The sequence below is a fragment of the Prunus mume genome, linkage group LG7 (assembly GCF_029339155.1).
Source record: "Prunus mume cultivar Tortuosa linkage group LG7, ASM2933915v1, whole genome shotgun sequence".
NCBI lineage: Eukaryota > Viridiplantae > Streptophyta > Magnoliopsida > Rosales > Rosaceae > Prunus > Prunus mume.
Window position 1 is genome coordinate 19,676,168 of NC_142704.1, and position 23,076 is coordinate 19,699,243.

General features: G+C 36.5%; 4 protein-coding genes across 4 annotated transcripts; all 4 read left to right on the top strand.

The window, feature by feature from the left end:
• Positions 1 to 7,705: 7,705 nt before the first annotated feature.
• LOC103337276 (pentatricopeptide repeat-containing protein At4g22760) lies at positions 7,706 to 10,086 on the top strand. The gene is given in 3 exon segments (XM_089055865.1): positions 7,706 to 8,692; positions 8,695 to 9,712; positions 9,851 to 10,086. Coding segments are annotated over 2 exon segments (1,734 nt in total). The 5' UTR covers positions 7,706 to 7,803; the 3' UTR covers positions 9,540 to 9,712; positions 9,851 to 10,086.
• Positions 10,087 to 11,639: 1,553 nt separating this feature from the next.
• Positions 11,640 to 13,469, top strand: LOC103337317 (PPR containing protein). The gene is made up of 3 exons (XM_016795641.2): positions 11,640 to 12,207; positions 12,510 to 12,717; positions 12,979 to 13,469. The coding sequence occupies exons 1-3, from the start codon at positions 11,860 to 11,862 to the stop codon at positions 13,227 to 13,229; spliced, it is 807 nt and encodes a 268-aa protein (XP_016651127.2). The 5' UTR covers positions 11,640 to 11,859; the 3' UTR covers positions 13,230 to 13,469.
• A 2,159-nt stretch (positions 13,470 to 15,628) lies between these two features.
• Positions 15,629 to 16,723, top strand: LOC103337277 (uncharacterized). Its single transcript, XM_008240436.3, has 2 exons — positions 15,629 to 16,378; positions 16,472 to 16,723. Exons 1-2 carry the CDS (start codon positions 15,997 to 15,999, stop codon positions 16,636 to 16,638), a joined length of 549 nt encoding a protein of 182 aa, XP_008238658.1. The 5' UTR covers positions 15,629 to 15,996; the 3' UTR covers positions 16,639 to 16,723.
• A 2,574-nt stretch (positions 16,724 to 19,297) lies between these two features.
• On the top strand, positions 19,298 to 22,335 carry LOC103337278 (Cornichon family protein). The gene is made up of 4 exons (XM_008240437.2): positions 19,298 to 19,699; positions 20,951 to 21,132; positions 21,757 to 21,879; positions 21,978 to 22,335. Exons 1-4 carry the CDS (start codon positions 19,628 to 19,630, stop codon positions 22,009 to 22,011), a joined length of 411 nt encoding a protein of 136 aa, XP_008238659.1. The 5' UTR covers positions 19,298 to 19,627; the 3' UTR covers positions 22,012 to 22,335.
• The last annotated feature ends 741 nt before the right edge of the window (positions 22,336 to 23,076 follow it).

Here is a 23,076-nt window from a genome sequence, read left to right on the forward strand (position 1 = left end):
GAGAATGATGAGATGATAACAAATGAAAGGCTTCATTTTTTAACATATGGTTTTATTGACGATATATTCTAGTAAGATAATACGGTCGTCAACGATTTGACAAAAATATTTATATCTAAAAAAATTATTGATGTGTCGGTATCTCTTTATACATGTTTGATAAAGAATAAAAAAGTGGATAATGAAGATCGAATTTGAGACCTCTTACAAACAAAGTTCTGATAATATTATGAAGAGAGCTTTGTCGAACAAACTATAATGATAGGTTAACACGCAGGCTTTGGATTCAATTAAAGTAATAATTAATATAAATAGAAATCCAACTTTACTCAGTCAGCATTCGCTGACCACGTTGTAAAACCCATGAATGATTGTATTGAAACATAAAATCGTGAATCAAGGACTTTGAGTCGCATCCCACTCATCTAATCAGATAGCTGATTATGAACTATGCAGATTTTAATAGTAGCATAACATAACCACACAGTATTGAAATAAGAAAATAACTTTATGAAAAGAAGAAATATAAGTCGGCTGATGATCATGAGAAAGATAAAAACCCTAATGCTCATCCGAAGAAAAAAAAAACATGATTTTACTTTAACCCACCCCCCACTTTCTCACTTTTATTCAGAAGTCATTATTTCCTTTGATGTTGAATTGAAACTTGAAAGTTTGCCTCATAATGGATATATGCAGAAAACGCAGAAAACGAATTGAGGGTTAAAAAAGAAGATGAAGCATGAGAGCATGACTACTTTAGTGTGTGAAAATGATAGTTTATTATGGACACCACCTTTATGCAGCTGCATTCCATCATTCAATTTGTTCTCTCCGAGTTTCAAGTTACATCTCTCTCTCTCTCTCTCTCTCTCTCTCTCTCTCTCTCTCAAAAATTGAATACTGCTAGTATTCTTCATACCTCAAAAGTTCATATCTTTACAAGAATCTTACCAAGTCTACTTTCTGATTTTTATTCCAATGGTTTACTCATACAGTCATAACTTGTACACATTTAGTGGGAGCATAAATAGTTAATCCCCTTTTAAATTATTAATTAGCTGTGAAATGTGAAAATTTTCAATCTCATCCATGTTGTTTTTGCAACAAAGCTTCCTGTAATGGATTGCATAAGACTGTTTGGTTAGTAAAATTGTGAGTTTTGAATTCTACACCTGAAACCTAATCTGGTTCAACTAATTTGGTTTGGTTTTATCATTAAGTAGGTTGAATCGGTTGTGCTAAGGTTGCGATAGGAATGTCGATCCCTACAAAAGAAAACTTCTGTACACTAAAATATAACTGTAGCCGTATCTCAAGTGAATTATACACCAAACACTAACATTCCCGTACCATGGAAAATTATTCTCCAAATCCATGACTCCGCATTATCTTCATCTGTTGAGTGAAATCAATTGAATGGACAAAGGACAAAATTATGTCAAAGTAGGCATCGAGATGGGCCCGAGCTTCACATTGTGGTGTGATCGGCCCCCACCAAAGCACCATTGATCAGTGGTACCATCTCCTCCTGTGTTGAAGTGGTGATGGTGATGTGACGTGTGCAAATGATTTGGTGCGTGGACTATCTTGACTCTAGCATGGGAAAGCCGACCTCTTTTTCTTATGCCTTGTCGTATATAAGATCATGATCTTTCATCAACTTTTGCTAATCCATGCTGATTGATTAGCAAAGCCATGCCATGTGACTGTTAATCTCCATGCTTTCCTCAAAAGGGGTTTTGGTTTTAGAATCAAGTGAGTCATTCTAGTAATTTGCTCCTACGACCATCTAATCTAAATGTTCTTTTCAAGTCTTCCACCATCATGATATTGAGAATCATTGTGGTCATTTTTGACCCAAAACTTGCAAATGCCCCTTCTCCTTCTTGAATTTACTTGTGCGTGAATCATGAGTGACACTTGGTCAAATTTGGACTTGCATGAGAATCTTTTTCTAGTAGCCTTTCATCCGCTGCAACTCAGCTAGCACTTTTGAAAAGAGAATTTCAAAATATTTCTCCAAATATAGATATTAATATTAGTGCACATATAGATTGATTGAGTTAAAATTCTGGCTTAGTCACTGAGTGCGGTCTAATTAAAAGAAGGCATGCACTTAGATATTAAAATTTTATTATTAAAATTAAACACGTGCTATTTTTTAACTAGATTATATTACCATTAAATACTGTCACGTGACAGAGATATCCCCACGAAAGTTTATCTTTAATATAATGTGTTTGTTCAAATGCTCGAGGAGGTCTCACTTTTACATAAGATTGTATTATGTGGACAACGGTTGGATTGCTGGAACAACTGGGGCTACAACAGCTGAAGGTAATTTTAGTAAAAATTAGCTTTTTAGAGAATGTCAGGATTTATTGAGGAAGGAGGAGACAAGGAAGCAGTGTTCTCGTATACAGTGGCTGTAACATGGAGATCGTTATACCAAATATTTTCATGCAGTGACAAAAAGAAGGGGCATGTCAATAACATTAAGGGGTTGTTTGATGACAATGGACATTGTCAATGGTTAGAGAATCCAAGTCAAATTCAATCGGTGTTGCTGTCATATTTATGAATCTTTTTTGTTCAGAGGAGGGATATGATATTGACGTGGTTTTGGTGGGTATTGAAACTTATCTTGCTATTCTAAATGGGGGAAATGGAGCTGGATGGTCTTAATCATACACTCTGTCTTGCTATTCTAAAATGGGGAAATGGAGCTGGATGGTCTTAATCATACACTTATCTCTCTTATTCCAAAGATACCAAACCCACAGTTTGCCAGAAAATATCGTCCAATCTGTTTGTGCAATGTGGTGTATAAGATCATTGCAAAATCCATTGCTAATCGATTGAAGTTAGTCTTGCCATCAATGATCTCCCCTTCTCAAAGTGTTTTTGTTTTTTGGCCTGGGAGATGCATATTTGATAGTAAGAGGGGCTGAGATTTTTTAAGTTGATTTTTAAAATTTTTTTGTTTTGTTAGAATGTTATTTTATTATTTTAAATAAATTTTTTTGTTAGTAGGTGGGTCCCACAGTAGACACGTCAGCATTTAACAATTGACTACACAGTTAACTTAACGGAATGATGAAATTGAACGATGTTGCAAATGTAAGGGTGTAAATTGATAAAATTGATACCCTAGAGTCCATATTGAGAACCACCCCAAACCAGCAGGGTGTCTTTTGTCGTTAGCCCTTATTTTTATTATGTACTAAAGGTTTCTCAAGTATTTTGAAACTGGCTGAAACGCATGAAGCTATTTGTGGTGTGTCAGTAGCACAGAACGCACCTTCCATAACACATCTACTCTTTATAGAAGATAGCCTATTGTTTGCTCATGCAAATCCAACTCAATTTGGCTTTAAAAATGTTGATACCGTTACTAACCGAGCAACTAGCTAAGCTAGATCAGCCACGTGCCATGCTTTGAGAGGTCATCACCTTAGCCAAAGAAGTCTTACCACAAGTCATTGCTCTAAGCAATGCAAAGAGTCCCACATTGGAAGATTACAAGAGGTGGAGACTCCCCTCACCTATAAAGAAAGACTACTCTTCACTTAGAAAAGGGTCTTGGATCTTGACCCTTGGGCCTTGGACTCTTAGGCTTTGTACCTTAGGCCTTGAGCCTTATTTCCTTTATCTTTGGGTCTAATCCCTTGTACAAATGTAAACAAACATTATCATAATGAGAACATCATTCTCCTTGGATGTAGCTTATTCATTAAGGGTGAATCACGTATATCTCATCTTCTGTATATTTATCGCTTGCCCAAGTCTTCACACACATGCTGAAGATCTTCACCTTCACCCATCATCCACCACTTCATACCTATCTAAGTTGATACCCATTTTTGACATCAACAAAAGAGATCTTTACTTTATATGAAAGAGCATCGGGCAAAAAAAAATTAACTTGGAGAAATCAACTATTACTTTTGGTCCTAACTTAGAACCTGCATTACATGGTATTATTGAGTCTATTCTTCCAATCCCTATGGTTCCTTTCATGAGGAGTATCTTGGTTTATCGACAATGGTTGGTAGGAATAAACGCCAAATTTTCTAAAAGATGAAAGACAGATTGAGAACAGGTGCTACAAAGTTGGAAGGGAAAGCTTATTTCAATTGTTGGTGAGGAAGTTTTGATCAAGGTGGTTGCACAATCGATTTCTACGTATATCATGAGATGTTTTCAGTTGCCAGTGAGCATTTGTAAGGAAATCCGACTTCATTGCTCAATTTTGATGGACACACATGGGAAGGGATAAGGGAATTCATTGGCTAACATGGGAGGATTTATGCAAGGCCAAGGATGGGGTTTGGGGTTTAAAGATACACAAGATTTTAACCAAGCCATGTTGGCTAAAATGGCATGGAAAATTCATATTGTACCACATTCTCTTATTACTCAATTACTCTGAGAAAAGTATTATACTAGGAGAAGGTTTTTGGAAGTCTATGCAAGTCATGGTTCCTCATATTTATGGCGTCGTGTGATATAAGGGCAAGATTTGTTGAAGAAGAGCCTTCGCTGGAGAATTGAGAAAGGTGAGTCAGTGGGTGTTTATGTTGATAGGTGGCTACTGACACCAACTACATTCATGGTCTCGTCCCTTCCAACTATTCCTATTACTAAGTATGCGATCCCATGATGCGATGCATGATGCTATATTTTATCTGCATTGAGTGGTATACAGTGAGAAGTGGATATTGGGTTGCTTGCTTTGAAAAACAAGGACAGAAAAGGAGGTTAAGGCAAGGGGAGTCTAGTTACCCAACTATACAAAGCGTGTGGAAATAGATTTGGAAGTTGAAATTACCGCCTAAGGCACGATTTTTCCTTTGGCGTGCATTAAAAAATGTTATTCCATGCCGAGCTATTCTTGCACGTCTACATGTGATATCCTCAGGTGTATGTATTCGATGTTTGAGAGCTGATGACGATTTGGTGCATCGTTGTGGTCTTGTAAGTTTGCACGACGGGTTTGGAAGTGTTCCCCTTTCTATTAACTAGTTGAGACACAACAGGTATGTTCTTTCATGGATCTTTTTACCATGTTCATACCACTTTCCAGGATGAGGATTTATGTTTATTCACGGTGATAGCTTGATAATTTGGGCTGAGAGAAACAAGAGTCTCCATGGAGGCGTAATAAGAGACCATTTTGCAGTTTATGACACATCACTAGCCTTTTATAAGGATTTTGTTGATTTATGTCCATCTCCTAAGTTACCTCGCCATGTTGCTAGCTACTTCTTGTTGGAAACCTATTGATGGTAACTTACTGAGACTAAATGTTGATGAGGCATGTTATGTGGCTGATAGAAAGATGGGGCTAGGAGTAGTAGTCTGAAATTCCAAAGGGAAATTAATGGGTGCCATGGCTAAACCGGTAATTGGTTGTCTTTCCCTTAATGCTTTTGAAGCCTTGGCTATGATTGCAGGTTGTCAAATGGCAATAGATGCATGATTCACAAAGCTGATTATTGAAAGTGATTGCTTGGAGGTGATTAACGTCGTAAACCGAACTGAATTTGACATGAGCATGGAAGAAGAGTCAATAGAGGAGCTGAAAGAGTTACTCCGTCGTTTTGTATTTGTATCCTTGCAACACCAACCTCGTACATGTAATTTTGTGGCTTACCAATTAGTCAAATTTACTTTATCTTGTAATGAGATATGTTATTGGATGGAATAGGGGCTTAGCTCACTTTTACCTTCAGGATGATTTGCGTTCTTTACATTCTATTGATGAATAAAGTTTTTAGAAATTTAGTTATATACCCAATCTTAGACATATTTTTATAAAAAAACCCTATACTTTAAAAACTATAACTACACCCAAAAAAACCCAAAAATTGGCAGTTGTCAATTTTTTCAATTTAATAGTTGTTTTTTAGTTTATTTGTGTGTGTTAAATACCTATATTGCCCTTGTATCATGGATTTGAGAGAGAAAAATCAGATTTGCCCATATCTGCCAAAAACCCACATCTGCAAAAAACCACATCTACTATAAAAACCAAATCTGCCAAAAAACCAAATCAGATTTATTTTCTCCTTTTTTGTTGGTGCTTTCTCTGGTGTTGGAGCAAGATGAGCTTCCATTGAAGCTCAATCTCAGGTCCAACTATATTTTGCATCTTTAATCTACAATTTTCAATATTTCACATTCGATTTCTTGTTTTAAAATCGTGCTTCTATTGTTTTTTTCTTCGGATTGTTCAAGACCTCGAGCGAACCTTGATCAAATGTTTTTAGCTATACTCCTCATCTTCGAGCTCTACTCCTCTTCGCCACGTCATCGTCGTCGTCGTTGTCATCATAATTGTTGTCGTTGTTGTTTGGTTTGGATTTGAGATTTTTGATTTTTTGCTTCAATTATGTGTTTCTCTTCGGATTTTAGTTGATTTTCAAAATTTATTTTAAGATTTGATGATCGATTTATTGTTGATTACTATTTCAGTTATGGGTCTTATTTTTGTTTAACAATATACTTCTATGACAGAATATTAACAATGTACTTCTATTACAGAATATTAACAACGTACTTCTATGACATAATAATATTAACAATTTAGGCTCAACTTGTTTTTAGTTGGTCTGGTTTGTTCTTTCTTCATCTTTTCTTTGTTGGACATGCATTAGAAATAGCAATATGACAATCATTAATCAACATGATAGTAAACTAGCAATATTATTACCTTAAACTGGAACATTACAAGGGTAGACATGCATTAGAAATAGGATGTCATATGAAACTAGCAGTGTTATTACCCTAGACTAGAACATTACAAGGGTAGAGATGTATTAGAAATATGATATCATAGGAAACTAGCAGTGTTATTACCCTAAACTGGAACATTACAGGGGGTAGACATGCATTAGAAATAGGATTTCATAGGAAACTAGCAGTGTTATTACTCTAGACTGGAACATTACAGCAATTAATCAACATGATAGTAAACTAGCAACGTTATTACCCTAGACTGGAACATTACAGCCGTTAATCAACATGACAGTAAACTAGCAATGTTATTACCTTAGACTGGAACATTACAAAGGTATACATGTATTAAAAATATGATGTCATATGAAACTGGAAGTGTTATTACCCTAGACTGGAACATTACATGGATAGACATACATTAGAAATAGGATGTCATAGGAAAATAGCAGTGTTATTACCCTAGACTGAAACATTACAGTCATTAATCAACATAACAACAAACTAGCAGTGTTATTACCCTAGACTGAAACATTACAACTATTAATCAACATGACAGTAAATGTGTGGAATATTACAGTCATTAATCAACATAACACATTAATGAAGCCATGGTGTGTTTCTAAAGTGCATTCTATGTGGGGGTTTTTTTTAAAAAAAAATTTCAACCCTTATTTTGGGTATATTAGTGAAGCTCCCTAACGTCATTAGCTTTTGGCCTTTAATAATTTAAAAAAAAAAATCTTCAAATGCCTTGAAGAATATCAGAAATCTTAGTCAAAAACAAAAAGAGAGAAAATCTCGGTAATCATTTGGACCACTACATCCCACTTCACAACAAAACAGGGCCAAGGAAATCCAAGTTGAACTCGGCTTACTGGGCCTTTAGGCCCAAGCCCATCATCAACTCAAACTTTGGTACTCTTATGTCTTGTCTAAGAAGGTGATCAAAGCTCAACTATCTGAAAGTGCAAAATTTGCCACCTGAACTTGGAGAAGGTTTTGAAAACTTGATCTCAGTTCTTCCCACTTCCTTTTCCAAAGCATGAAGAGAAGAAGAACATGAATCCAAATGGTCCAAATCTTGTATTTTTACTGAATAAAAGTCTCACCTTGAACCAACTAAAACAAATCCATGCACCCATTATCACCAATGGCCTTAACGACCTTCAGAGCCTCTTGCTCCGCCATGTCCTCCACTCAAATTTCACTTACTCTAGAACTATAGCTCAGTATGTGCACCAAATCCTTCACAATTTGCAAAACCCAGATGACTTTTCATGGGGTTGTGCCATTCGTTTCTTCTCTCTGCATTTCCAGTACAAAACGGCTTTGTCTCTTTACGTTCAAATCAAAAGGCTAGGACTGTGCCCAACTAGTTTTGCTGTGTCCTCAGCTCTAAGGGCATGTGCTAGGATTGTACATAAGGTGTGCGGGACTTCAATCCATGCCCAGGTTCATAAGTATGGGTTTTGCGGCTGTGTTTATGTACAAACTGCCCTTGTGGACTTGTATTCTAAACTGGGTGACATGGAAACTGCACGGAAGGTGTTTGATGGAATGACAGAGAAGAATGTGGTTTCTTGGAATTCTATCTTATCTGGGTATTTGAAAGCTGGGAATATGGAAGAGGCTCAGGTGGTGTTTGATGAGATTCCGAATAAGGATGTTGTGTCTTGGAATTCAATGGTTTCGGGGTATGCAAGAATAGGAAATATGGACAAGGCGTTTTTCTTGTTTCAACAAATTCCAGAGAGGAGTTCAGCATCTTGGAATGCAATGATTAGTGGTTTTGCGGATTGTGGAAGAATGGAATCGGCACGAAGCATTTTTGATTCCATGCCATTAAGAAATAAAGTTTCTTGGATTGCCATGATTAGCGGGTACTCAAAATGCGGCAATGTTGAGTCTGCTCGTCAACTCTTTGATCAGATGAGTGAGAAAGACGTGCTTTCTTTAATGCCATGATAGCTTGCTATGCGCAAAATAGTCAACCAAAGGATGCCCTTGAGCTGTTCAACCAGATACTTAAACGGAAGGTGAATATTCAACCAAATGAGATGACTTTGGCGAGTGTTATATCTGCTAGTTCACAACTGGGAGATTTGAAATTTGGGTTATGGATTGAGACGTATATGAGTAAGGATGGAATTGAATTAGATGATCATTTGGCTACTGCTTTACTTGACTTGTACACAAAATGTGGAGACATTGAAAGGGCATATAAGTTGTTTCATGGCTTGAAAAAGAGAGATGTAGTTGCTTATTCAGCGATGATCTTGGGTTGCGGCATAAATGGTAAGGCAGTTGATGCAACCAAGATGTTTGAGGAGATGGTAAGCGCCCAAATTTGCCCAAATTCGGTCACATACACTGGGCTACTAACTGCCTATAACCATGCTGGTTTGGTTGAAGAAGGCTACCGATGCTTTAATTCAATGAATGACCATGGAGTTGTGCCTTCAGGCGATCATTATGGGATCATGGTCGACCTTTTAGGCAGGGCAGGACAGTTCGATAAAGCACTTGAGCTAATAAGGAGCATGCCGATGCAACCTCAAGCTGGGGTGTGGGGAGCCTTGCTTCTTGCTTGCTCATTACACAATAATGTTGAGCTTGGAGAGATTGCCGCTCGGAATTGCTTTAAATTGGAGCCTGATAAAAGCGGTTATTATGCTCTTCTTGCCAACATTTATGCTTCTGCTGAGAGATGGGACGACGCGAGGAGATTGAGAAAGGTTATGGAGAAGAAAGGATTCACCAAGATTCCTGGGTGTAGCTGGATGCAATCAATTTGAATTGTTTTACAATTACAAGCTCAGAAGTACAACATGTGCAATAGTTGGGCAGAAAAAGTTAGAATTCCTGTAGAAAACCAGATGAATTCTGTGGACTGTCCTCAGCTGGCAAAGACTTTTCTCGTAGGTCTCCTCTTTTCATTCTTCAATTCTTTACCTAGCAAGGTACACAAGTAAGATTTTCTTGATCTTCAGCTAACTCCTTGGTTGAGTTTATGTAACAGTAATAATTGTTATTTTAAATCACTAAAGAAACTGTTTAAAAACAGGAATATTTTAGACCATCTCCATTTATTGTGGTTGTGTTGCAGCATTTGCTTTGTGCTCCATGGAATCGAAGCTGAAACTCTTAGAAGTATGAGGACTCATTTGGTATTCCCAGATTTGAGGCCGTTTTGTTTGGGCCTTAAAGAAAAGGCTTCCAAACTCTGTATATTTAAATATTTTAAACATGTTTCTTAAATAATAATAAAAACATGTAATCCTATACAGTATTTTATGATTTCGACAAGTTGGCCAAACTAAGGAGAAAGCAATCTGTGAATCATTGCTAACTTTAGATCTCTTTAATAGCAACTCCACCCATTTGCCCTTAGCCATGGTGAAGGGAGCTAAGCTACTATTTATGTGAATAGTAGTTGCTTTGCAAATAATATTTTCCGTTTCCACCCGTTGTCATGGCAAAGGGCACTATTCATTTTTTTTATTTTTTTCACAAATTTTTTTACCTCAATAATTAATTTGGATAATATTTTCGGATAAGATTTTCAGGTTCTTACATGTCAATACTATTCATATCTCATAATCGGATAAAATTTTCAATTTCAAATTTCATATAAATTTTTTAAAAAATTGGCTGGTATTTATAGAAAAAAAATTCATTAATTTATGGGTATTTAAAAAAAAATTTGAATTTTTCCAGTATTTTATTGCAAAAAAATTGGATGTCGTTGGATTGGAGGAAAAAATCATATCGGAGAGCCCAGACGACGCCATGTGACAATAGAAAAAAATTAAATGAGTGGTGACGCCACCAGCATCAAGAACAACCCTCGTTTTGGATATTGGTGAACTAGCCTTCGGCTAGCCCGAGTTGCGTGGGACCCACTCCAGCCCTTGCTTGGGCTCATCAACTGGAAACAAATTTTTTGTTTTTTTTCCCCAACCCGAGGCTCAGTGGCCTTGCTGGAATCGCTCTAATGGCATGTTTATTAATTCACAATCGAAATCAAAATAAGAGTTAAATTCCGATTACGAATTACTCATGCTTATTAAACTAATTAGATGACCCATTATTACCTAATGGATAAAATGTCCCACTCCAATACGTTATAACGACTTATTTTCAGGTGTTTTTGTCAAAGCCTAAAAATTTGATTTTGTGCATCATGTTTTAAATCTTGAAGTCACCGTCTTTTAGCCTAATTGGCTCGGTACAATCTGGAAGGTAGTGTTCCCTTCTAATTGGATGGACGGTTTGTCAATTTCTACGACAATATTTATTATTTTATTTACATCTTGTGCGCATGTACTCGTGAAAGCAATTTAATTAGGCATATTAGAGCAGTGAAATTCCATTTGCACCCCACCAATTACTTATTCTGGTGCAGGATGGTGGACGCATTATTTTCGTCAATTATTCTAATTTAGACCTGTAAATGAGTCGGATATGAATTAGATCATTCAAATTTGTTTGAATAATTTAACGAATTAACAAATTATGTCACAAGATCTATCTTCTATTAATGACATCAAATTCATATGAAAATCCGATCCATTAACAACTCTATCCTAACATACAAGTGGAGCAACCAGACAACTTGATATATTTATATTCTCTCACATGTCATGGCCAAAGAGAAAGGGACCTTGGCACACCTACACCATTCCTCACGCTTCAACACCTCCGTCCGCAACCTTAAATACACCCTCAATTCAATTGGCACAAGGCAGAAGAATCTTTAATAATATTCTCTCATGGTTTGGCAAAAAAAAAAAAACAAAAAAGAAGCAAGACCTCAAGGGCATTTTTGACATTACAAACCTACCAATAAAAAATAGTGATGTTGACTGAGAATAAAAAAAAGCAGTTATTACACTGTGCAGCACAAAGAACCTTTCCCTTCCCTCTCAAGCAAAACCCACCAACTTCCTTTACCCCCCTCAACTTCCATTTTCCATCTGAGTTTCTTCTCCTCTCAAATCTCAAAGCTTCCAAAACCCAATAAACAAACAACCCATATTCAAACTTTTATTTTCTTCCCAAATCTTAATCAACCCACTATTTATACTTTGATTTTACAACTAGATATTTATTTACATGTCAGAGAGGGGTCACCGGCGACGATCTCAGGCGACCAGAGGCCGGAAAGTAAGGACGCCGAACCCCTCGCCGTCGCCGCACCGACCGACGAGCTCTCAACCTCGGCGATCGCCCAGGCAGCACCACCATCACCACCACTCTAAGCCTATCAAGATTCTCAAGCGATGCTCTTCCGAGCCCATATTTTTCTGCTCGTCGGCTGGTAGCGATTTTGGGGAGGAGGGTTTTCGTGTTCGAGACCTGGGGTCGGATCCGGAGGGTGTTCTGTTCCGGCCTCAGACTTGTACGGACATCTTTGCTTCGTCTCCTTCGTTGATGATGCCCTTCTCCCCCAAGAAGCACGAGGTACGACGGTCAAAATGGCACACAGTTTTGTTTTGGCCTTTTCATTTTCATTTATTTATTTATTTTATTTTTATGTTTTTCGGAAGGGGATTTTTGGGTTTTGAATTGGGTTGAATTGTAGGGACCTTTTTTTTTCAATAATGATTTTCATTTACTGTTTAGAATATTTTGATAGTTCAAAATCATCTACATGACCTGCTTGTACTTCTCTCTGTTCATTTGAAGTTGAAACTAAAATGGATTAATCTTAATAAATTAGTATGAACTTAGGGAGCTGAGATGTGGTAGATTTGGCCATACAGGGATACATGAAAGATGCAAAGGTGGTTTTGAATGTGTCCGTTGAAGGAAGCCCGGGACCGGTTCGAGCCATGGTTAAGCTGAGATCTACAGTGGACGAGACAATCAAGCTTGTTGTTGACAAGTATAGCAAAGAAGGTCGAACTCCCAAGCTTGATAAGGATGAGGCATTGTCATTTGAGTTGCATCAGTCCTATTTCAGCCTTCAAAGTAAGTGAAAAAAGTTCGATTTTTTTGTTCAAATTTAGTCTGTTTAACAACGTAATTGCATTAGAAATTGAAGTTTCTCTTTGGTGAGCTTCTTGTTTTATCAGGTGAAAGTGTTTTTTTTTAATGTTGGACTGATTCATAACAAATCACCATTTACTTGACAGATGCAATGAGAAGAAGTTTGTGTACTGACCAGTGTTTGATTTTGTTCTTTCCGAACTAGGATTACAATTTTTGTTGATCACTAGTTTGATTGAATAGGTTTGGATAAATCAGAAGTAATTGGGGATTGTGGCAGCAGAAGCTTCTATCTTCGAAAAAACAGCAGCAATCACAGTAGCAACAATGGAGGATCAACTTCTTTCACCTCTGAAGCCGTTCCTGCGAGAGCAAACTCTCCTCCACCGTTGGCTCGCCCTGTCTTCTTACTCCCGAATTTTTTCGCTCGTAAACTTGGCAAAATCATCAGGAGGACGCATAAGCTTTGGAGAATCATAATCTGCATGAAATGAGCTGTACAAAGAACCCAAAAAAAAAAAAACCATTGCTCTAGAGTAACTCAAAATATTATTCATGTTGCTCAAGAAAAAGCCTCTAGATGCGGATGTCAACCGGACCACATCTATGCGATGCATTGTCGTCATTCTTTCTTCTTACCTTTTGAATTTGATTTATGTAATGCTGTAAAGATTCCCTTATTACAGGATTCACATGTATATAAATGAAGAACAAGAAAATACCAATTTTGTTCATTTTCTTTTTCTTCATTAATTACAACGTACAATTGCTTATTTATGTGCCCTGAATCTGTTAAATTTCATGGAAACGGGTCAGCGATCCACTACTAACAACACCGATATTGTCCCAAACTTAACCACCTACAAAGCCTAGTGGATATGATGGTTTTATCACAAAAAGCTTCAGTGATATTAGTAGTGGAACCATTCATTATATATTTTATTTTATTTTGTCAAGTTTCCGATGTGGAACTTACATTCTTCAACAGAATCTAGGATTTGCAAATTTACTCAATTTTCAAATTTGCTTCATGACTTTCTTTCTGTCAACTATTTGTATTTATCTAAGTCTCAATTGCTCTCATAGTTTCTTTAGGTTCGTTAAATCGATTTAGTAATTTCTCTAATGAATTCTGCAATTGTGTCTACATCCACAACTTAATATGTGCATATATACATATATGTATATTTTTTCGTTAATTAATTCAAAAGAGATTTAGACTTTCCTTTCTTCTTTTAAGAAACCAAAGTATTATGTGATCACAAACATGGTCTAGCCTAGTGGAAATGATCTTAAATTGCATATCAGTAATCTTAGGTTCGAATCCAAATGACATTTTGATAGTGTGTGGAAGAAAAATCTCCTCCTATAATGTCGGTTGTGTATATAAAAATAAAAGGGTGATCAGAATATAACATATGTTTTTTTTTTCCCTACATGGGCTGCCGAAAGAAATGTAAATTTGCGTGGCGTTAGTGTGAACCAAGAGAAAAAACTTTTGAGTTGTAATGTGGATGTCTTTATCTTATTCTTAACTTTTGACCATAAAAAGGGAGCTAGCACCGGCCAAGGAATGTTTGAGTTTCCACTACACCCTAATACTTAATACTTATGGTTGAAAATGTTCTGCCTCTTGCATATAATTTTGGTTTTGGTTCTGCTTCTTGTCAACTTTTAGTTATCATCTCTTTGGTAAATTCGTAAAAAAATCTTTCATTCTATTGAGTCATTTATCAAATAAGTTAGGAACATCTTTATAGGGCTCACTTTGCATTGTATTTCACTAATCCAAGCGTCTATTTTGGAGATATTCATTCAAAGATCATCTCTGCAAAAAAATCACTTGAATCTGATATCATTTGACTACTCAATTAAATTATTGAAATTTAAATGATTTCTTGAAGCACCGTATTCATTGATTTTGTTGGTCTTAATTAGATGTCTTAATTATTTTCAATTATCATGATTTTTTGTAAAGATGATCTCTGAATGAATATGTGAAAAATAAAGGGTTTGGATAGTTGAATTTTTTTAATCTTCGGGAACCTTAATGGGTGTCCCTCAAATAAAATTATTTAAAGAATTCCTATATATATAGTTATTTTCTCATTCGGATGCCATTATAAATAGGAAAGAAAGCATAAAAAAGTAGTAGAAAATACATGGCGTTTACACGACAATAACATCTGGACGTACGTATAGGAGAGAGTGATAATTTCATCCCATGAATTAGTCGACTTTACGGGTTGATTGTCAACTTTTGAGGTTTCCGCCATTCAAGGTAGGGACTCCAAAATGAAATTAAGCCAACAATAATATATTGAAAATTCTCTTAAAGGCAACCAAATATTTGTGTTCAGGCAAGCCATGGCTGTGCCTTCACGACAAGTCAACACCAGTGTTGTCCTGGCAAGTCTCCTCCTTCAACTAGAACACTCTAAAAGGTATTTTCCCATTACGGGCGCTTTTCGTTTGCTTCCACATCACGTGTCCCCAATTGATAGACAACAAGTCTTCGCCTAGTTAGGCTTCCTTATAGACAAAGGATTACCATGGAAATTGACAATAAAATGGAATCTCATACCAATCTTTAAGTCTTCATTCCAAACCAAATTATGCTTACTAATTGGTTACACGAACATGTAACTTTGGAAAGGAAAATAGAGGTACTACTACAATTACGTAACACTTTTTTTTGGAAAATACTACTACATTTACGTAACACTTTTTTAACAGAGACGATACACAATGTAATATATAAATGTGATTTCTCCAACATTTCTCGTAACTGTGTAACGTATGCGTCATCTTCTAGTTAACTAATCAGGGTGTTGTATCAACTCTCTGCTAGAGTAGAAAGAAACCCACAAATGTGGTCCCACGTAGATGAGTTTAACCAGTTGAGAAAATAGAAAAAGTTTTACTCATTTCCTTTATTAACAGTTGGAACCAGTGGCATGCAGCAGCCTAACCGTCGTAATAAAGTAAAAGTCCAGGTACCTTTTGAAGATACGTTACTTCTGGGAAGCTTCTTGCTTTCTTCTTTTTATCTGCAGCATATCGAAAACCTTGGACGGAAGTCTCTCTGTACTGTACCTCTCTACATTTGTCCACAGACTCGACAGCACTCAGCAGCTCAACTGTTCAACATATTATGACAAACCCCGACTCTCATCTCTCTCACTCTCATTTTCTCACACAAGCAATTCCACAAACACCTTCCCTACATTCTTCATTCTCGCGTTCTCGCAACCACAAACCATGATTCAACGATCACACCATTACCGGCGAAACCACCTCCACGCTGTTCCTCCGGCGACCTCCGGGAGGGGGCTAGCGCTTCATACGTTTCCTCCGGAGAGTCGCACCGGCGAGCTGGTTCGCAGGCGCGGCGGCCTCATCTCCGTCCCCATGAAGCTTTGGCAGCCGCCGGAGACCCACCGCCGGATGACGAAGCTCCTTCTAAACGTGACGATCGAGAGGAGCTTAGGGCCTGTGCAGGTGGTAATGTCGCCGGAGAACACCGTCAGCGATTTGATCAAGGCGGCCGTAGAGATTTACGTGAGGGAGAAGAGAAGGCCTTTGGTGAAGGAGACCGATCCGCACCGTTTCGAGCTTCACTACTCGCAGTTCAGCTTGGAGAGTAAGCAGGCACTTTGGTTGCTATGACGTGGCGTGCTATGAATGGTTGTTGTATTCAAGGCCTGTAATTAAATACTTTTTAATGTGTGTGCAGGTTTGAAGGGAGATGAGAAGTTGATCAAGTTGGGGTCTAGGAATTTCTTTTTGTGCAGCTCAAAGTCAAAGCCCTCTGCCAATCATTCCAATTGCTGCGGGGAGGCAAAGAAGGCAACCAGGAATTCTCCATTTCCTTGGGCAAAGTTTATGGATTTCTTGCTGTAAATTGATGTTGCCTTTTCATGATGTATTTCATCAATCATGCATGTTTCTATAACAAGTTTTCTCTCAAGTGAAATGTTGTGGTTTAGATGTGGAATTTTTTTTAACAAGCCGTTTGGTTAACATATTGTTATGATATCACATATGGGTCCTCCTTAACACTTCATACCTCTTCTAACATTGGAAAGAGAGTATTTCTAAATGGTTATTAGTCTATTCCTAATCTACTCTTAGCAAGCATCAAATTTGTGACGACGTCTAATGGGTCATACTAGATTGGACTATTTCAATTGAATTTGACAAGTATATAAGTTGTTGTTTGACATGTTAAGATTGGACAATAATTCAACATATTGTGTCTTATAAGTCTAATATAAACGGATATGACTCCATAAAGACTTGTTTGGACTTGATTCCAATTCAGTCCAAACCAAAGCCACCAAACGAGGCCAAAGTTTGTCATGATGTTTGATCTCCAGTTATACTTTTTTTTTTCCTTTCTCAATATTAGAATAGGTCATCCGTTCGAATTCTCTCTCCTCCATTAAATTAGAAAAAGTTTGGATTTTGAATGTTCGGTCTTACATGCATAAGACTGGGCTAGCCTTCGGCAGCCTTCATGGGCTTTTTAATTTTGTTAGGTGGATCTCGGTATGCTAATGTTTGATTTGATGTTGGGCCTATTTGACTAGCTCTTACTTGCACAAGTATTGGGCTTATGTAATTTTTTTTTTGTTTCTTTCTTTGGTCCAATGCTAGTATTTACTTATTTATTTTTTCTTAAAACATGTGAATTAAGGGGTTGTCATTTGGCACACGGACCCACGGGCCGTTGAGGGCCCACCCAACCGATTAATAAAATACAAATTTATAAGACCAATTAATAAAAATCATGATACAGCCTGTTAGTTAGTGGGCTAGGCTTGAATTCGGGTGTTTAAAGTCTGACCTAGATTATAAGCCCAACCTAGCCCGTTTGAGCCCATAAAAGCCTAGCTCGCAAGTTTGAAGTTTATCGAATTTCAGCCTTTAATAACAAAAATGTTTTTATCATCTCAATCGCATACACAAAGTTGATTTTCCTACAACTTTCATATATACTGTCATTCCCGCCGTTAGTAAATATGTTAAACCATTAATGTGGCAATAAATGTTCTACGTAGATCCACTCATATGGTGCCACGTAGTCTGACAATATTATTAATTAAATCAATAAGAAAATATTATGGCTTTTTATCACAAAACGTCCTTGACATTTGTGAAACTATCAAATTGCATTCTTAAAGTTTTTTTGTATCACTCATGGTCCCTAACGTTAATATAAGTGCTCTTAAATAGTTCATCTATAAAAAAACTTAAATTCAGGGATATAATCGTCAAATCAATTCAAAATTAGAATATATATATATATATATATATATATATATATATTCTCTCTCTCTCTCTCTCTCTCTCTCTCTCTCTCTCATCTTTTTGAACTTCCTGGCTGTAGCTGCTCTGCAACACCACATTGTCTTGCTCAGAATAATTTGAACCATTTGAGGGCCACTTTTATTGGTAAGTTTCGGTTTTCTAATAACTATGTATAGTTTTGAGCTTTTTTTTTCTCTTTCTGAAAGATCAAATTTTTGGGGGTATAAAACAATTTGAATTCATGCTTGTTGCTGGGTTTCTTTTATTTTTCTCATTTCCTTCCTAAATTGTAGCCCATGACATGTCTCTTTTGTGGAGTAGTTATTCATTGTTAGTCCATGACAAATTTTATTTTTTTTTCTTTTGCTGTTTGATTAAAAGTTTTATAAGGACAAAAGTTGAATTGCAACAAATATTTGATTAAAAGTTGTTTTTTTCTTTTGCTGTTTGTTTGGCTGAAGGCTACATAAGCTGGAATACTTCTTGTGTTTCCTTAAAAACGGCAATGAAGCAATCAAATAACATATGGATTTGACGCCAACAGTGCCCGTGTGGAGATTGGAAGTGTTACATTCAGTATGAAGGAGATGATCTGGGCTCGGTAAGTTCTCAGCATGTAAAGAGTAAGACAACTCCATCTTCGTCATCATCAGAAGCTGTCTTCTTCACTCCTTATGTTGGTCAAATTTTTAAACTGATGATGATGCTTTTGAATACTACAGCAATTTTGCTTGGAAGAAAGTGTTTTCAATTAGAAAAGCACGCTCAACCAAAAGCCAAAACTTTGGGATTTATAGACGAGATTTTGTTTGTTATCGGTCAGGATTTAATCAACCAAGAAAAAAGGCCAACGTGGAGCATCCTAGGGAGAGAAAATCAGTACGATGCGGATGCGATGCAAAGTTGTATTTGACAAAGGAAATTATAAAAAATATATTTTATAATTTTGAATTGATTTGATAATTATATTCCTGTATTTAATAGGTTTTTAATAAATGGACTATTTAAGAGCACCTATATTAACGTTATGGACTATAAGTGATATAAAAAAACTTTAAAAGTGTAATCTGATAGTTTCATAAATGTCAAGACGTTTTGTGATAAAAAGCCAAATATTATTAATGAATTAAATAAATAAATAAATATCCCATACAGACCCACTCATATAATGCCACCTAAACCTGGCCCACAAGCCCCAAATGGAGATTATCGTTTTTTGGTTTATTAAGGAAAAAAAAAAACAAAAGGTGGAAAAAAACCAAAATGGCATTAATCGTTCATCCTCGGGGCACCGCGTTGGCTTGAAAGACTTGACTACCATTCTCGATTCTCCTCCGACCGTCCCCAAAAAAAAATAATAATAAACGAAAGGGAAACTGCTCCGATCCTTTCCGTGCAGCCGCAGCAAAACGCTAAAGACCCAGCCGCGCGAACTGCGCTCACGCACCTCTGTTAGCACATCTCATTCTGGGGGCTGCTATCTGCGCACGTAGAATCGAACACACACACACACACACACGCACACAGAAGAGAGAAAGAGAGATTAAGTCAGTAGTGTGAGAGGAAGAGGAGGAAGAGCATGGAAGATCTCTACGTTTGGCTCATCTCCTTCTTCTTCCTCATAGCCTTACTTGCCCTGGTTGTTTTCCAGGTCAATCCCTAAAACCCCTTTTCATTGTTATTTAACTTTTTTTAAAATTATTATTCAATTTGACATGCATTATAATGAGCTCCTTTTCAATTTCAATTTCAATTTTATGGCTTAAAAGAAAGCAATCAAACAAACGAAAAAAGTTCACTTCTTGCTCGCCAAAATGGCACTTTTAGTTTAAAAAGTCTATTTATGTGTCACAGTGTGTGTGTGTGTGTGTTTTGACAATAATTTCTATGTTGGTGATACAAGAATAAAAGAATTAGGTACATTACTGGCAAATGCTAATAGAAAACATAGTGCAACTTGGAAGCTCATAGATTTAATGAAAATGCATTTTCCCTTTTGAGTAAGTTTTGTGTGTGTGTGCATTTTGTAATATAACATATGGGTTTCTCTACAAATTTAAAGTTCAACCGTGGATTCCTATGGCTTATAGCTTAGCTTAACTAGATATGATCCAAATGCATTTGTTCCTTCTATGGGCTTCTAATCTCTCTTATGGCTACTTACATTTGGTAGATTCTTAAAATCCTTTCTTTTTCTTTCTTGTTCGCTTACTTTGTCATTATTTCATAATGGGAGTTCAGTAAGTCTATCCCTTAGTTTATTTTTCTTTCTTATGTTTTCTAGAATGGAGTTTTTCGAGTCAAATGGATGTTTATTTAGTCCTTTTTCGTGGCGATTGGAATTGTCTTCCAATCCCAATGTTAAGTTGAAGCCGAAACCAAAGTACCATCATGAAGGAGTTCTGCTGGAAGAATTTCCTGGAGACTACAAACAAATGAAATATCAGAAAAATTTGCCTCATAGTTTCTATTTTCGATCAAGAGAAAATGGAGACATATTTGATTCAGTTATATATTCTTTTTTCCACATGAAACCTGAAAAGTGGTTGTTACCCGTTACCTTGGTAGCACCAAGTTAGGATTTTCTGGTGTTACCTTTATTTTTCTTCAGTTTTGTTAGACTTGGTTTGGCAACCCCCATACCCAATTATTGTAGCTTGTTGAGGTGCTTAAGCACCAATCATCTTGTATCTGTGATGGCAATGCTAATGGCAGTAAGAGCAACTGTTTTAATGTTGAAATGGCTGGTGTTAAGAGTATGTTAGGGCGTAGATGTCTCTTTTAAAATGTTAAGGCATAGATATAACTATTATGTATAATCGTATAGTATCTGATTGGCATAATATTATTTCTACTGTTATACTTTTAAGGGATATGAAATTTACCATTTCAATTGTTGCAGCTGATGTGTCTAGCGGATCTAGAGTTTGATTATATCAACCCTTATGACTCTTCAAACCGGATAAACAGAGTGATTCTGCCTGAGTATATTGCAGAAGGAGTTCTAGGTGCCTTCTTTCTTCTAACAGGGCATTGGTGCATGTCACTGTTTTGTGGTCCATACCTCTACTATAATGTGAAACTGTAAGTTCTCTTACATTCCATATAATGCTGATGCAATGCATTATGATTACTTTGAACCTTGAAGTAAAGAGAAGAAAAAGATGAAGCTAGGATTACCAAAATAAAGACATATGCAAAAATAAGAATAGACAAGAAATCAAACAAATAGGGAAAAGTGATTCTTGAGATGAAAGACAAGATAAACACTAAGAATCTAGAGTTAAGTTGGGGAAGAGAGCAGAAAAGAAAGGAGGGAGGAGGATTGGGGATGGGAAGGACAGCTTTATCATAATTTTAAAATTATTTACAATTACCATCTCTGCCGAATAATTAATGTTTGAGCCCTCATGTAGTTTTGTTCCGACTTGTAGACACAAAAACACAACATTTAGATAAGTATTAGAACGCTTCTTCAAGGCTTCAGACAGTGTCACTGATTTTTGGATGTACATGGAAATGTAGGTTCCACACATGCTGGCTGATGATACTTAAACCCAAGTGCCATGGATAATTTTATGATATAGCTGTAATTTCTAGACAAATTTATGCTTTAATGCAGTGATCGTCTCTTTGGTGTTGTGAGCTACTGAATGTGCTATCTGTTTAGTTTTATGTTCTGACTAAGCATCCTCTTTTTTTGATTAGGTATATGAGAAAGCAGCACCTGGTAGATGTTACTGAGATATTCAATATGCTTCACAAAGAAAAGAAGATCCGGCTTTTCAAACTCTTCTATCTTGTTTTCCTCCTGTTTCTCTCGATATTCTGGTACATGGCTCAGAAAGTTGCACTTCTTCTTTCAACTGTTCTTTTTCTGTATGTTCAATACTGCTTAGTTGCATTATCTTTTCACACATTTTTTGTAGGATGATTCTAACTGCATTGGAAGACCATGAATAATGAGGGACAACGGCTGCGTTAACGGATTGTCTGAATGGTTGCCGCTAATTGCTGCTCCTTATCAAGATTGTTGCCACCAAATTATGACTGATGTAGTTTGTGGGAGATGGGTCAAGGGTTGTATGATTGTGTGGGATGGTAAATTCGTCGGTATATTTCTGTGACATTTTTTCAAACTTCTGTTATAGCTGTAGTTTAAGGGATTTAGGGTTGTGTTTTCATAGATTGGCAGGTTCAAGCAAATCTAAACTCGTGGGATAATATTTCGTGATTCAGTATTCAGACATTTTGCTGTCTCAAATATAATTCGGTGTTAATGAACAATGGATACCTGCATGCATTGCAAGCTCCCTTTGGTTTTTTTAGTCTAGCTTAACTTCTGTTTTCTTTATTAATCCACATAATCATGATATAAGCTTCCGATTGCACAGCAATTTAGTGACGAGTCCCTCTTTAAATGTGTAAGTAAGATCAAATTCACTTTTAGAAATAAACCTCAATTTTTATAATTTAGCCATGGCACTGGTTGATGTGGCTAAACTGGCAAAACAGGCATGGCTTGCATTCACCAAGGCCTCTTTAGCAGCCATGGTTATGACATGATTGGCGATTGAGACGGAGGGGATGATTGATAATTCATCAAGTTCATACACGATTTTTTGAGTTTTATAATTTGATGTGTAAATTTTAAACCACCAAATTAAAATTTACAAATTTATAAATAAACCCAATTCTAGACATGTATTTATAAAAAAACCCAAGTACTATTTAAACATAGAAACACACCCAAAATCAACCCCAAAGTCAACTTTTTGGGTGTGTTTATAAATGAATTTTGAGTGTGTGTAATGATGGGTTTTGGGTGTGTTTATATGTTTAAATAGTACTTGGGTTTTTTTATAATTTCAACTCCCATTTTGGGTGTTTTATGAAACTCTCATTAAAATTTTGGTTATGACTCTGGTTATGCAGTTTCTATTTTATTTTTGGTAGATTACATCATTATCAAATTGGGTCTGGAAAAAAAAAACGAAGAAGAAGAAAGAAACAAATAATTTGAAGTTG

Bases quoted from the DNA above. Each gene is read 5' to 3' on its own strand.
- LOC103337317 (XM_016795641.2), top strand. From the start codon at position 11,860: ATGTCAGAGAGGGGTCACCGGCGACGATCTCAGGCGACCAGAGGCCGG. The intron at 12,208-12,509 runs GTACGACGGTCA...TTGGCCATACAG, and splicing joins TCTCCCCCAAGAAGCACGAG to GGATACATGAAAGATGCAAA. The intron at 12,718-12,978 runs GTAAGTGAAAAA...TTGATTGAATAG, and splicing joins GTCCTATTTCAGCCTTCAAA to GTTTGGATAAATCAGAAGTA.
- LOC103337277 (XM_008240436.3), top strand. From the start codon at position 15,997: ATGATTCAACGATCACACCATTACCGGCGAAACCACCTCCACGCTGTT. The intron at 16,379-16,471 runs GTAAGCAGGCAC...ATGTGTGTGCAG, and splicing joins CTCGCAGTTCAGCTTGGAGA to GTTTGAAGGGAGATGAGAAG.
- LOC103337278 (XM_008240437.2), top strand. From the start codon at position 19,628: ATGGAAGATCTCTACGTTTGGCTCATCTCCTTCTTCTTCCTCATAGCC. The intron at 19,700-20,950 runs GTCAATCCCTAA...CAATTGTTGCAG, and splicing joins TTGCCCTGGTTGTTTTCCAG to CTGATGTGTCTAGCGGATCT. The intron at 21,133-21,756 runs GTAAGTTCTCTT...TTTTTTGATTAG, and splicing joins CTCTACTATAATGTGAAACT to GTATATGAGAAAGCAGCACC.